At 50.8% G+C, this 13,222-nt stretch overlaps 1 protein-coding gene across 2 annotated transcripts in view; it reads right to left on the minus strand.

Annotated features, from left to right (window-relative positions):
* DLEU7 (deleted in lymphocytic leukemia 7) overlaps positions 1-12,364 on the minus strand; it is a 140,129-nt gene extending 127,765 nt beyond the window's left edge. Inside the window, exon 1 of one of the 2 annotated variants that reach the window (XM_001104961.4) lies at positions 11,543-12,309. In XM_001104961.4, the coding sequence (XP_001104961.2) occupies positions 11,543-12,001 (459 nt within the window). In that variant the 5' untranslated portion in view covers positions 12,002-12,309. Of the gene's footprint in view, positions 1-11,542 lie in introns of both variants that reach the window. The other variant, XM_001104889.5, reaches the window with a different exon arrangement.
* Positions 12,365-13,222: the final 858 nt, after the last annotated feature.

Here is a 13,222-nt window from a genome sequence, read left to right on the forward strand (position 1 = left end):
AAGCTTTCTCTCTCTGCCTGCACACACTGTGGATGGGCCATGTGAGGACGCAGCAAGAAGGCAGCTGTCTGCAAGCCAGGAAGGAAGCTCTTACTAGAAATGGAATTTGTTGGCACCGTGATTTTGGACTTCCAACCTCCAGAACAGGGAGAATATAAATGTCTGTTATTTAAGTCACCCCGTCTGTGGTATTTTGCTATGGCAGCTCCGCTGGCTACGATGTGACTGTTGTAGTCCAAGCAGTGTACACAGTGCACAGCATGTACGACTATCGCCCCTAAGATCTCTCATGTACACAATTTGAGCATGATGTTCATAATGCCCCTAAGGGCAACACTGTGATGTAGGAGAATAAGTTAGATAAAACCCATCGCTTCTTAGCTGCAGGGTCTTGAGCAAAGTCCTCAATTCCTCCAAGCCTCAGTTTCCTCCTGTTATAAATGTTTGTTAAGCTGGTTAAATCTAGCCTCGGCACCAAATTTAATAAGATTCGGTACTGTTAAGCATTTTTCATCCACCATGAAGAAACCCACTGCATGGGTGTTTGCATGTGTATGATGATTTCTAAGTGTTCAAAGGAATATTGTGTTGGTTTCTTTAATTAAAGAGTAAAATTCTATTTTAAAATGTCTGTTATCATTGTGGTGAGAATTTTTCTGCCTTCATGCCTGCAAATTTCACTGTCTTAACCTTCTGGTGGATTGATCAGTGAGTCACTCACTGGTGACACCTGTAAGCCTATCACTAGGCATGAGGCTAAAGCTGACCTCTAGATAGTGTAGGCTTCCTGGAAATCTCTTTGGATCATCCTAAGTCTGCTTTTGTCAATAGTTCCAGAAAAATAGACACAGAGTTAATGGATCATATTCATTAATATCAAGAATAGAATTTACAAAAGTAACAGTCAATAAGAATTCATGAAGCATCAATCTGTTAACAGTAATAATAATGATAATCATAATAACTCAGATAGATGGAGACTAACTTTGGGAAGCCACTGACTAAATGTATGATCTCAGTAACCCTTTAGGTTAGATACCATTATCCTCACTATACAGGGAGGAAACTGAGGGACAGAAAGGCTAAATAACTTACCCAAGGGCCAATGTAGGAAGTGGCAGAGTAGGTTTGAAATGCTCCGTGGGACGTGACTGCTGTGCTATGCTGTCTCCACTGCAGGATCTCTAATGCCTGTCAACTGCGTCATGGGCTTTAGTTCAAGTGAATCTCCCTCCTACCTTCTGTGGTAACACCACCAAAGAGATCTGATGCTGGAGAGGTTCCCACGTACTTCTAAATGATACACAGTAGTTATTTCCATTCACAGAAATCCTCCTGCAAGGATTTCTGAAATCATTCTATTGCATAAAATCTGTATGTTCCTGATTTAAAAATATACAAAACATCCTTCCAAGTCATTTGAATTAACACTAGTATTAAGGAAGCTAAGTCTGCATAACCAGCCCCCCTGGAAAGACAGAATGCCATCTCCTCAAGTCTAAGTGCTGTGTAATCATTAATCTACAAACCAAATGGAGATATTACCTGTTCTGCAAACAGCAAATCAAACAAAATTCCTAGGTGCTGGCCCGGCGCGGTGGCTCAAGCCTGTAATCCCAGCACTTTGGGAGGCCGAGACGGGCGGATCACGAGGTCAGGAGATCGAGATCATCCTGGCTAACCCAGTGAAACCCCGTCTCTACTAAAAAATACAAAAAAAAAAAAAAAAAAAAAAAAAAAAAAAAACCTAGCTGGGCAAGTGGTGGGCGCCTGTAATCCCAGCTACTTGGGAGGCTGAGGCAGGAGAATGGCGTAAACCCGGGGCGGAGTGAAAGGAGCTGGGCACATTCCTCAGCCCCGGGCTCAAAACTCCCTGAGCCTAGCACAAACACATCCCATCCTCCCATCCCACCACCATATATCTCTCAAACTCCCTGAGCCCAGTACAAACACCACCTGGAAAGTCTCCGATAAGGAGACAGCCGTTCAAGGTTACTGAAAGCGCAGGAGCCAAAAGAATTTCTTTGTTCTCCTACAACTTTCGGGCTATAAAAAGCAAACGCTTGCATTGTTCGGGGCCCTCTTGTATACTGTGTAAAGGAGGGACCAAGTTCGAACTTGTAGTAAAGATCCTTGCCGCTTGGCTTTGACTCTGGACTCTGGTGGTCTTCTTTGGGGAACAAACAGTCTGGGCATAACATCTGGGGGCTCGTCCGGGATTCCCCAAGCCCACCAGACCCCTGGTCAACGGATCTGCTAAGATCGATCTACTGATAGGTGAGCTGGCTCGTCTCCGTTTGTCTGTCTGTGTCTGTGTGTCTGTTCTGAATCTGAATCTCTGACTCGCGAGGTCTGAAACTGAGGCTGGCACAGTCCTGGCGGACGCGCTATAGGACGGCCAGTGGAGACCGGTGGGAGACGTCCCCTGGCTCTCTTCTGATTTAAATTGCGATCTGAGTTGCCGGAGCGGGTTCGCGATCCGGGCAACAGCTGAATCTGAATTGCCCCGGTCTCCGGGTGCGCGCTTGCGGTCTGAATCTGACCCCGGTCTCCGGGTGCGCGCTCGCTGTCTGAATTGCCCCGGTCCCCGGGTGCGCGCTCGCTGTCTGAATTGCCCCGGTCCCCGGGTGCGCGCTCGCTGTCTGAATTGCCCCGGTCCCCGGGTGCGCGCTCGCTGTCTGAATTGCCCCGGTCCCCGGGTGCGCGCTCGCTGTCTGAATTGCCCCGGTCCCCGGGTGCGCGCTCGCTGTCTGAATTGCCCCGGTCCCCGGGTGCGCGCTCGCTGTCTGAATTGCCCCGGTCCCCGGGTGCGCGCTCGCTGTCTGAATTGCCCCGGTCCCCGGGTGCGCGCTCGCTGTCTGAATTGCCCCGGTCCCCGGGTGCGCGCTCGCTGTCTGAATTGCCCCGGTCCCCGGGTGCGCGCTCGCTGTCTGAATTGCCCCGGTCCCCGGGTGCGCGCTCGCTGTCTGAATTGCCCCGGTCCCCGGGCTCCCGGCTTCCGGCGCGCGCTCGCGGCCCCAGTCCCCGGGCTCCCGGCTTCCGGCGCGCGCTCGCGGCCCCGGTCCCCGGGCTCCCGGCTTCCGGCGCGCGCTCCCGGCCCCGGTCCCCGGGCTCCCGGCTTCCGGTGCGCGCTCCCGGCCCCGGTCCCCTGGGTTCCCGGCTTCCGGCGCACTCCCGGCCCGGTCCCCGGGCTCCCGGCTTCCGGCGCCACACTTCCGGCCCCGGTCCCCGGGCTCCCGGCTTCCGGCGCCACACTTCCGGCCCCGGTCCCCGGGCTCCCGGCTTCCGGTGCCACACTTCCGGCCCCGGTCCCCGGGCTCCCGGCTTCCGGTGCCACACTTCCGGCCCCGGTCCCGGGGCTCCCCGGCTTCCGGCGCACGCTCGCGGCCCCGGTCCCCGGGCTCCCGGCTTCCAGCGCGGATTTCCTTTACAGGGATTCCAACCCACAACCTAATTCTAACCCACATTCCTTTACAAAAAGAGACACAGAAAGTGAGACTGGGGAGAAGAGAAAATAAGTGAGAGAGAGACCATAGAGATGAGAAAGGGAGAAAGTGAGAAGGGAAATCGGAAAGGGAAAGGGGAGAAAACGGCAGACGTGGAGAGTCAGAGAAAAAGACTGAGTATAAAGGAGAAAGGACACGGGATGACAGAGAGACAGAGAGAGAGAAAGCGCGCGCGAATGAGATAGAAACTTAAAGAAAAGACCCTGTAAATATGTCAATCAAAGATTTAGACAGAAACGAAAAGATTAGAGAGAGAGATAGAGGGAGGGAGCAGGCGGAGGGGAGGCGGGCTCGCTGAAAGGGAAAGTAACTTTAAAAGGCTGGGGGGGCGGACGCGAGGGCGCACTTCGCGGACTAGGCCCCCCCCCAGCCGCCTGACTCCACGGTGGCTTTACCCCTTCGGGAAATAAAACCCCCAGATGACACAGGAATCCCCAAGCTCCAGTACTGGCCATTCTCCACCAGTGATCTGTATAACTAAAAGGCTCAGAGTGCTCGGTTTTCAGACAACCCCAAAGATTTACTGGTTTTACTGGATAGTGTCATGTTCACCCACCAGCCCATTTGAGATGATTGTCAGCAGCTCCTCCGAATCTTGTTTACCACAGAAGAGCGAGAGAGAATACAGGTAGAAGCTAGAAAGCTGGTCCCGGGGGACGACGGTCAACCGACTGCCAACCCCGACCTCATAAACGCGACCTTTCCTCTGACCAGGCCGGCATGGGACTACAACACGGCAGAAGGTAGGGGACGGCTACGCCTTTATCGCCAGACTCTAATGGCAGGTCTCCGGGCAGCTGCTCGCAAGCCCACTAATTTGGCTAAAGTATATTCTATTCTGCAAGAAAAGACAGAGAGCCCAGCCACCTACTTAAAAAGATTAATGGAAGCTTTTAGACAGTACACCCCCATAGATCCAGAGGCTCCAGGAAGTCAGGCAGCTATTGTAATGTCATTCGTAAATCAGGCAGCCCCAGATATTAAAAGAAAACTCCAGAAATTAGAAGACTTGGAAGGAAAGCGGATTCAGGACCTCCTTCAGATAGCCCAGCGGGTTTACAATAACAGAGGTACTCCAGAAGAAAGGCATTTAAGGCCACTGAAAAAAATGACCAAGGTCCTGGCAGCAGTAGTACAGAAAGAGCATCTACAGCCAGAGTACACCCAACCCAGGCGGCCCCCCAGGCATGATAATCTGAAAAAAGACCAATGTGCCTACTGCAAGGAGGCTGGCCACTGGGTAAGAGACTGCCTCGCTACTGCCCAACCCGGACCTGGACGCCCCACTCCATGACTGCACCGAGATACTAGCTCAGGTGTACGGAGTTTGAGAAGACCTGCAGGATCGCCCACTTCCTGACGCCGACCTCGTCTGGTTCACTGATGGGAGCAGCTTCATGCATCAGGGCCAGAGGTACGCTGGAGTGGCAGTGACTTCAGAGACTAAGGTAATCTGGGCGGAACCCCTGCCCCCGGGGACATCGGCCCAGAAGGCCGAATTAATAGCGCTCACCCAAGCTCTTACCTTAGGGGCAGGGAAAAAGCTGACGGTATATACAGACAGCCGATATGCTTTTGCAACAGCACATATACATGGGGCCATTTACAGGGAGCGGGGGTTACTGACGGCTGAAGGAAAAGAAATAAAAAACAAGCAAGAAATCCTAGCCCTGCTAACAGCCCTATGGAGGCCAGAAAAGTTAGCCATTGTGCATTGCCCAGGGCATCAGAAACTAACTACTCCAACTGCTCAAGGCAACTTTCTGGCGGACCAAACTGCAAGAAAGGTGGCGAAGGCTCCCAGCCAACTCCTTGCACTCCAGCTCCCTGACCCGGGCCCCCGGGACTTGCCATATTTCCCTGATTATTCAGAACAAGATCTCCAGTGGATTGACAAGCTTCCCCTGAAACAGATCCAGAATGGGTGGTGGACTGATACTAATGACCAAACCATCCTACCAGAAAAATTAGGACAACAAGTGTTAGAACACATCCACCGAACCACCCACCTGGGTGCTCGGCGGATGATAGACCTGATCAGACGCTCTAAGCTCAAAATCAGACATATAGCCGAGATGGCCAGCAACATCGTGACAAGTTGCAAAGTCTGCCAGCTTAACAACGCCTACCCCCAATCCCAGGCTGCAACGGGAACAAGGCTCAGGGGAACCAGGCCCGGTATCTACTGGAAAGTAGATTTTACTGAGATAAAGCCAGGAAAATACGGGTATCAGTACTTACTTGTCTTTGTAGATACTTTTTCAGGGTAGACTGAAGCATTCCCCACCAAGAAAGAGACTGCTCAGGTTGTAGCAAAGAAAATCCTGGAAGATATCCTCCCCAGGTATGGCTTCCCCGTCCAGATAGGGTCAGATAATGGGCCGGCCTTCGTCGCTAAGGTAAGTCAGGATTTGGCTTCCATCCTTGGGGCAAATTGGAAACTACATTGCGCTTACAGGCCCCAGAGTTCAGGACAGGTAGAGAGAATGAATCGGACCTTAAAAGAGACCTTAACTAAATTGACTATAGAGACTGGCGCTAATTGGGTGGTCCTTCTCCCCTACGCTCTGTTCCGGGCCCGTAACACCCCTTACAGACTGGGCCTTACTCCTTATGAAATTATGTATGGCAGACCCCCACCCTTAGTTCCCGGCCTAAAAGATGATCTGCTCAAGTCCGAAACAGAAAATGTCTCTGAACTCTTGTTTTCTCTACAAGCCTTGCAGAAAATTCATCAAGAAATCTGGCCCAAGCTGAAGGAACTATATGAGACTGGTCCCCCGCCGACACCCCATCCGTACCAGCCGGGAGACTGGGTCCTGGTCAAGCGACACCGACAAGAGACCCTAGAACCCAGGTGGAAAGGACCACTCCAGGTACTCCTAACCACACCCACCACCCTGAAGGTAGAAGGCATCGCATCGTGGATCCACTACAACCACGTCAAGCCAGTGGACCCAACCTCTGATCTTCTGGGACCAATCACGGCGGCGGCTGAAGCACCGGACACGTGGACTGTAGACAGAGCTAGGAACAACCCCTTAAAACTCACCCTGCGCCGGCAGCATAGCTCACTGCAAACATGCAGTTAGGTAGTCTAACCCTAACATTAGTCGCCCTAGTGGCCGCTGGAGAAATCACAAAACCAGCTCATAATCCCTTTGTCTGGAGATTCTGGCTTTATGAAAACCGAACCCACCCTGGGCAACCTCATAAGCCCGGAAAATTATTGGCCAGTGCTGATTGCCCTTCCTCAGGGTGCAACAGCCCAATTCTACTAAATTTTACTGGTTTTCAAATAGCCAAACCTATGACACCAATAATATGCTTTGAGTTTGATCAGACTAAATACAATTGTAAACACTATTGGTGGCACCAAAATGCTGGCTGTCCTTATAACTATTGTAACATCCACAGACCCCGTTATTGGGGAGAGAGAAAACAGTTAGACCCTAAATGGCCCTTCTATCGTAGACGGGATAGAGACTTTCCATATACATGAATAGTTAGAGACCCCTGGAACTCCCGCTGGACCACACCGCAACATGGGGCTGTATACTACTCCCCCTCCTCCACATGGCCTAGCAGTCACCTCTATCTGTGGCGAGGCCTAGTGCAAGTACTGCCCCTGGTCCACGGGAATATCCAACGACAGAAAAACAGACTAACACAAGACTTACGTCCTTTCTCCTGGTTAAAGTTATTACAAGAAGGACTAGAACTTGCTAACCTTACAGGACTTCATAGCCTGTCTGGCTGCTTCCTGTGCGCCACTCTAGGGCGTCCACCGCTAACAGCTGTCCCTCTGCCATGGGGATCCTCTACCTTTGCCCAAGCTAACAACCTCCGAAACCTCTCGTATGCTCCTATCCTGAACGTGCCCCTATACCTAAACCCCAGTCAGGAGAAGTTTCCCTACTGTTTCTCAGGAATCAATTCCAGCCTCTGCAGCATCACTGCAACGCCCCCTAATATCACCTTAAGGACTCCATCAGGCATATTCTTCTAGTGTAATGGAACCTTATCTAAGAACCTACCTAGTCCTTCTGTTAATAACCTACTATGTCTCCCTGTCACATTAGTTCCCCGGTTGACTCTACTAACTGCTGGCGAGTTCCTAGGGTATACCGGTAACTGGACTAGTGCTGTTATTCACCCAGACCCTAGACCAAGACCTGCACGAGCCATATTTCTCCCCCTCATTGCAGGAATCTCCCTCACCGCATCCTTCATTGCGGCCGGACTGGCGGGGGGAGCCCTAGGTCACACCCTCATAGAAAGTAACAAGTTGTACCAACAATTTGCCGTTGCTATGGAAGAGTCGGCTGAGTCCCTTGCCTCCCTTCAGCGGCAGCTTACGTCCCTAGCTCAGGTAACCTTGCAAAACCGGAGGGCCCTAGACCTACTCACTGCAGAAAAAGGTGGTACATGTATATTTCTAAAAGAAGACTGTTGTTTCTACATAAATGAATCAGGACTTGTAGAGGACCGGGTCCAACAGTTACGCAAGTTAAGCACTGAAGTAAAAACACGGCAGTTTGCTTCAGCTGCAGACCAATGGTAGAATTCCTCTATGTTTTCTCTGTTAGCCCCCTTCCTTGGACCCCTGCTAAGTCTACTATTTCTGCTTACCGTAGGACCTTGTGTTGTTAACAGAATTTTACAATTTATTAAGGAGAGATTTGACACCGTACAACTCATGGTCCTCAGAGCCCAATACCAACCTGTAAACGCTGAAACAGAATCAGACTTATAAGACCCAAGATTGGCTCTAAAGATACCTGAAAAGAAGGGGGGAATGAAAGGAGCTGGGCACATTCCTCAGCCCCGGGCTCAAAACTCCCTGAGCCTAGCACAAACACATCCCATCCTCCCATCCCACCACCATATATCTCTCAAACTCCCTGAGCCCAGTACAAACACCACCTGGAAAGTCTCCGATAAGGAGACAGCCGTTCAAGGTTACTGAAAGCGCAGGAGCCAAAAGAATTTCTTTGTTCTCCTACAACTTTCGGGCTATAAAAAGCAAACGCTTGCATTGTTCGGGGCCCTCTTGTATACTGTGTAAAGGAGGGACCAAGTTCGAACTTGTAGTAAAGATCCTTGCCGCTTGGCTTTGACTCTGGACTCTGGTGGTCTTCTTTGGGGAACAAACAGTCTGGGCATAACAGGAGCTTGCTGTGAGCTGAGATCCGGCCGCTGCACTCCAGCCTGGGTGACAGAGCGAGACTCCGTCTCAAAAAAAAAAAAAAAAAAAAAAATTTCCTAGGTGCTGCCACGGGAACAAATCATACAGAGAAACTGCTCTCTGCTTGTCTCTTGAAAGCCCTGGCTATTTCCAGGGGCCCTAAAACTCATTATCCCCCTGCGGGTGAACAGCAGACTCCAGTAGCTGTGTATTTCTAGAAAGTGGCAGCAATACATCTAAATGTTTTCAGTTTGCTCATGACAAGGAAGGGAAGGATGGGGATTCAAGGGGTGGGTAGGTAAAGAGTGTTATGGACCAAGAGGGTCAGCAGAGAGGGGGCAGTAGAAAATGTAAGGAGAGAGAAAATTGATAGAAACAGGTCCAGGAGCAAGTGAAAGATTTGCTCCGGTGGAATTAACATGAATATACGTGGGGATGGGGGGCAGCATTTAAATTTTAGAGACAAAAATGAAGATGAGTAGAAATGCAATTTTTTAGATAGAAAGATATTTGTGTCCACCAGCCTCTATTTTCTCAGAAAAGGTGTGAGAGGGTTGAGGTTTGGATGAAGAAGGCTTGAGGAGGATGGAAAATGTTTAGAATCAAAAGTCAGTTAGAAAGGACTAAAAGGATTTCCAAGTAGAAGTGACTGTGGCATTAAGCTAACATGGCATAGTTTATAGTGGACTGCTTCCAGAGCAGAGGACATGGGGTTTAGTCCATTGCCACGGAGTTGGGTCAAGCCCTTAGAAAATTGTCTTCTGACCTAACTTTCAAATGGAAACCTACCCTTCTATGATTTATCCAGGCTTCTGTGATCTACCTACCCTTTGCTTGCAAGACAATCCAAGGTCCTCAACATGACACACAGGCCTTTCCCTAACTGGCCCCCATTTGTGTCTCCAGCATCAGTTTTTGCCTTCTGCCATATTGAACTTAACTGTCATTCCTCCAGAGCCTCAGGCCCTTTCAGTGCTGCTGGGCCTTGACCAAAGGATTCCCCTGAAATATTTTTCCCTTTAATGTCTGGGAAATAATATGTACTTTTTTTTTTAAAGGCTGCCTCCTCTGAGAAGCCTTCCAGGGTCACCTTAGGTAAAACTGATTATCAGTCTCTCTTTTTGCCAGCCTTATCTATGCCCTGTATGTGTTACTGACATCACAAGTTCATATTTCATCCATTTTAAAATGCACTTTTATTCACATTTTTTAAAAATCCCTGAAATAAGCCAGATGTGATGGCACATATTTGTAGTTGCAGCTACTCAGGAGGCTGAGGCGGGAAGATCACTTGAGCCCAGGGCTTGAGGCTGTAGTGTTATGATTCACCTGTGAATGGCTACCACACTGCAGCCTTGGCAACACAGGTAGACCTTGTCTCAAAAAAACAAAACAAAACAAAAAAACAACAAAAAAAACCTCTTAAATTAGCATGTAACTTATAATCAATGGTGTATCATAGTTTAATGACAGGATTAAAAAAATTTTGGTGATACCAAAAAAAAGAAAAAGTACATCTTACATTGGAGAGCATTTGGTGAAATGCAGCTTCATTTTCTAACTTTCTAAAGTGAGTGTAAGAGTGCTTCTCATCTTGCCTCCCACCCCACCACCCCCACCACCTTTGGCAGTGTCTGGAGACATTTTTGGCTGTATCAACTTGCGGCGAGGAATATGCTGCTGGCATCTAACAGGCAGAGGCGAGAGATGATGCTAAACATCATACACAGGACAACCCCCAACAACAAAGAATTAACCAGGTCAAAATGTGAATAGTACAGAGATTGAGAAACCCCGATGTCGAGAAACAATACCTATTTGGGTATATAATAGGCTTTATTATGTTTGATTTTAAATAAATCTTTTACAGTGTATAGTGCAACTTAATATATAGCAACTTTTTCCAAACCTTGGCTTGTGCAGAATAGCAACTCTTGAGACATATTCTAAGCTCTCCTCGTCACCCCTCCCCGACTCCCTTCTGCTAGATGCCCCAGGGGAATCAATACAGCAATGCTCCTGGTCAAAATCTGAAAGCCAAAATGTCTCAGAGAGATCTGTGACCTTAAACCAATTACGTTAGTTAATGGCAAGTCCAGAACTGAAACGCAGACCCCCAGATTTCCGCAATCTCACTCAGCCTGGGAGACAGCTGCTCCGTTCCCGAGCTAAATTGGCTAACACAGTTCGGTACCTTAAGAGGAAATGTGCCCTACCTATATGAGCTGGGTGACTTAGCAAGAGTTTAGCATTAGTATTCACGCTTTAACACCCGGGACCCACCTGGCTCTCACCCCCCTTTATGATAATTTAGGTTGACTCTGTAAGACCCCTTAGCTCTGTGGGGAATTGGATTTATGCAAAAAATAATAGTGATTCATGAATGTGAAGGAACTTTAAATAAATGTAGATGATTTCATCATACAAAAGGCAGAAGGGACTTAGTAAGTGTATTTAAGGCTCTGGAGGAAGCGTTATTAATTTGGAAAGTGGGTGGAGGGAGCTGTCCTCTATCCCTACAAGCTGCACGTGTGGAAAGGGCCTTTCCAGCGCAGGAAGCTGATTTCTGTGAGAAAGGAAGGAGCTCCAGGGAGAGATTTTGGCAAGGCAGTCCCCACATCTCGGTTGTGCCAGTCAGGCGGGCCTCAGGTGGGTCTGGGGATCCCTGCCTCTTCTGCTGAGTCCCCAGAGTGTCCCCCGCCCCCTTCCTTCTCCCACCGGGGCTGAATCACAGTGGGCAGCAGTGTTTGGGATCCTGCGATCAACCCACCGCCATCCCAGCAGCCCCACCCTTGGAGGAACGGGGGTTGCCCTGCACGTCAGAGGGGATGGCTGGGGCCGGACTCACCTTCAGGTGGATGGGAAAGGACCGCTCCTGCTGGAGGGGCCCCAGCAGCGTCTGCTCCACGTTGACCAGCTCCGAAGTCGAGTCCACCACGCGGGCTAGCGCGCTGCGCATCGCCATCCGGGCCAGGGTGCAGGGCCCGCGGTCCCGGGGGAAGGGCAGCAATTCGGCGCCCCCCTCAGCGCCCCGCACTACTTCCTGCTCTGGGGAGCTCGTCCGGGCCGCGGCCCCCCGATTCCTGGTCCCCACGCCCCCGCCCCGCTCCTCGCGCCAGGGCCCTGGCCGGGCCCGCGGCGGGCCTGAGCGACGGGCTGGAGCGGTGGACATGTGCTCCGGGTCCCGCGGGTTCCCGGGGGCGCCTGGACCGTCCCCCCAGCCCCACTCCTGCTGCAGCAGCTGCAAGGTCTGCAGAGCCACCATTTGGTGGCTGATGGAGGCCACTAAGGGCGCGGGGCTGGCCATCGCCTCCGCCGGCGGCTCGGCGCGCTCCGCGTGCAGGTGGAGCAGCAGGGAGGGAGGCGGGGGCGTTGGGGTCGCCAGGGTCACATTTTCTAACCCGCGGCTCCTCGGCCTCAGGGTCTCACAGCGTGTGTGGTCGGCCCCGCCCCCGGCTCTGAATCGGTGACCCGTGCTGGCCTCTGCCTTCGCCCGAAGTCGGAATCAGGCGCGTTCTGACCCAAACTGCCTGACGCGCTGCTCAGTGTGCACTTGAAAATCAGCGAAATGCTGAGCGCTCGTTCTTCCCTCTCTCCAGGGCTTTGATGAGAAAACGTGCTGCTTTGTGCGGGCGCATCTATCGGCGGGGATACCCCGCCCCCACCTCCTTTGAAGGACGCCTGCCAGTGACCACTGAGGTCTGGGAGGTGGGAGTGCAACAGACCCACCCTGGGGCGAAAGTAGGAAGAGCTCTAGAAAAACTTGCAAAAGGAAGACTGTGCCTTTCCCAACCCGAGGGGAATTTTCAGAAACTTGTTGAAGCAGCCTTCAAGGCCTTGCATCTGCCAAACAAAAGAAGGAGGAGTTGAGTATCTAGAAGTTCTGCTCTTCTCTGCTTTGTTCGATGCCACTTGAGCACCGAGAGCCTGGTGGCTGAACTAGCATCAGCAAGCCTCAAGGCCCAGGCCTGGCACTGCCCAGAAAAGCCTAAATGTTTTTTTGTGACACTCCCAAAAGACTTAGGCAGCAAGGTTGAAGTTAATCCTTTTATGAGCCATGAACTTAGGGACAGCTGTACAAATAGTTGCTGTTTTTAATTAAACCCAACATGGCTACTTCCTTAACTTAGAAAAAAGTGACTGGCAATGTTACGCTTTGATAGATTGGAAACCATGGGTGTGTGATCACACTTAAGAAAACAGAAGATATTTGAGAGGAGTGGTATGGAAAACCAGTCCGGAGCAGCATTGTTCCGGCTTGCTTTCTGCAAGGAAAACCATTAGACAGCCCAACAGCCCAGTAAAGCCTGGGTCATGGTGCATGCCCATGACAGATAGGTGGGCCCTGGCAGACCTGAGGATGGAATTTCATTCCTCCTTTAGGAGCCAGACAGCACCCTTGGTGCTGTGGAAATCTGGAGAGGCCTTTGAGTGAAAAGGCCATGCTGGTTAGTCTGTGAGTACAAAAGGATCATCAGAAGAGATATGGAGAGGGATGTGGGGTCCTTTAAGGTTTCTTTAACTCTGA

The sequence above is a fragment of the Macaca mulatta genome, chromosome 17 (assembly GCF_049350105.2).
Source record: "Macaca mulatta isolate MMU2019108-1 chromosome 17, T2T-MMU8v2.0, whole genome shotgun sequence".
NCBI lineage: Eukaryota > Metazoa > Chordata > Mammalia > Primates > Cercopithecidae > Macaca > Macaca mulatta.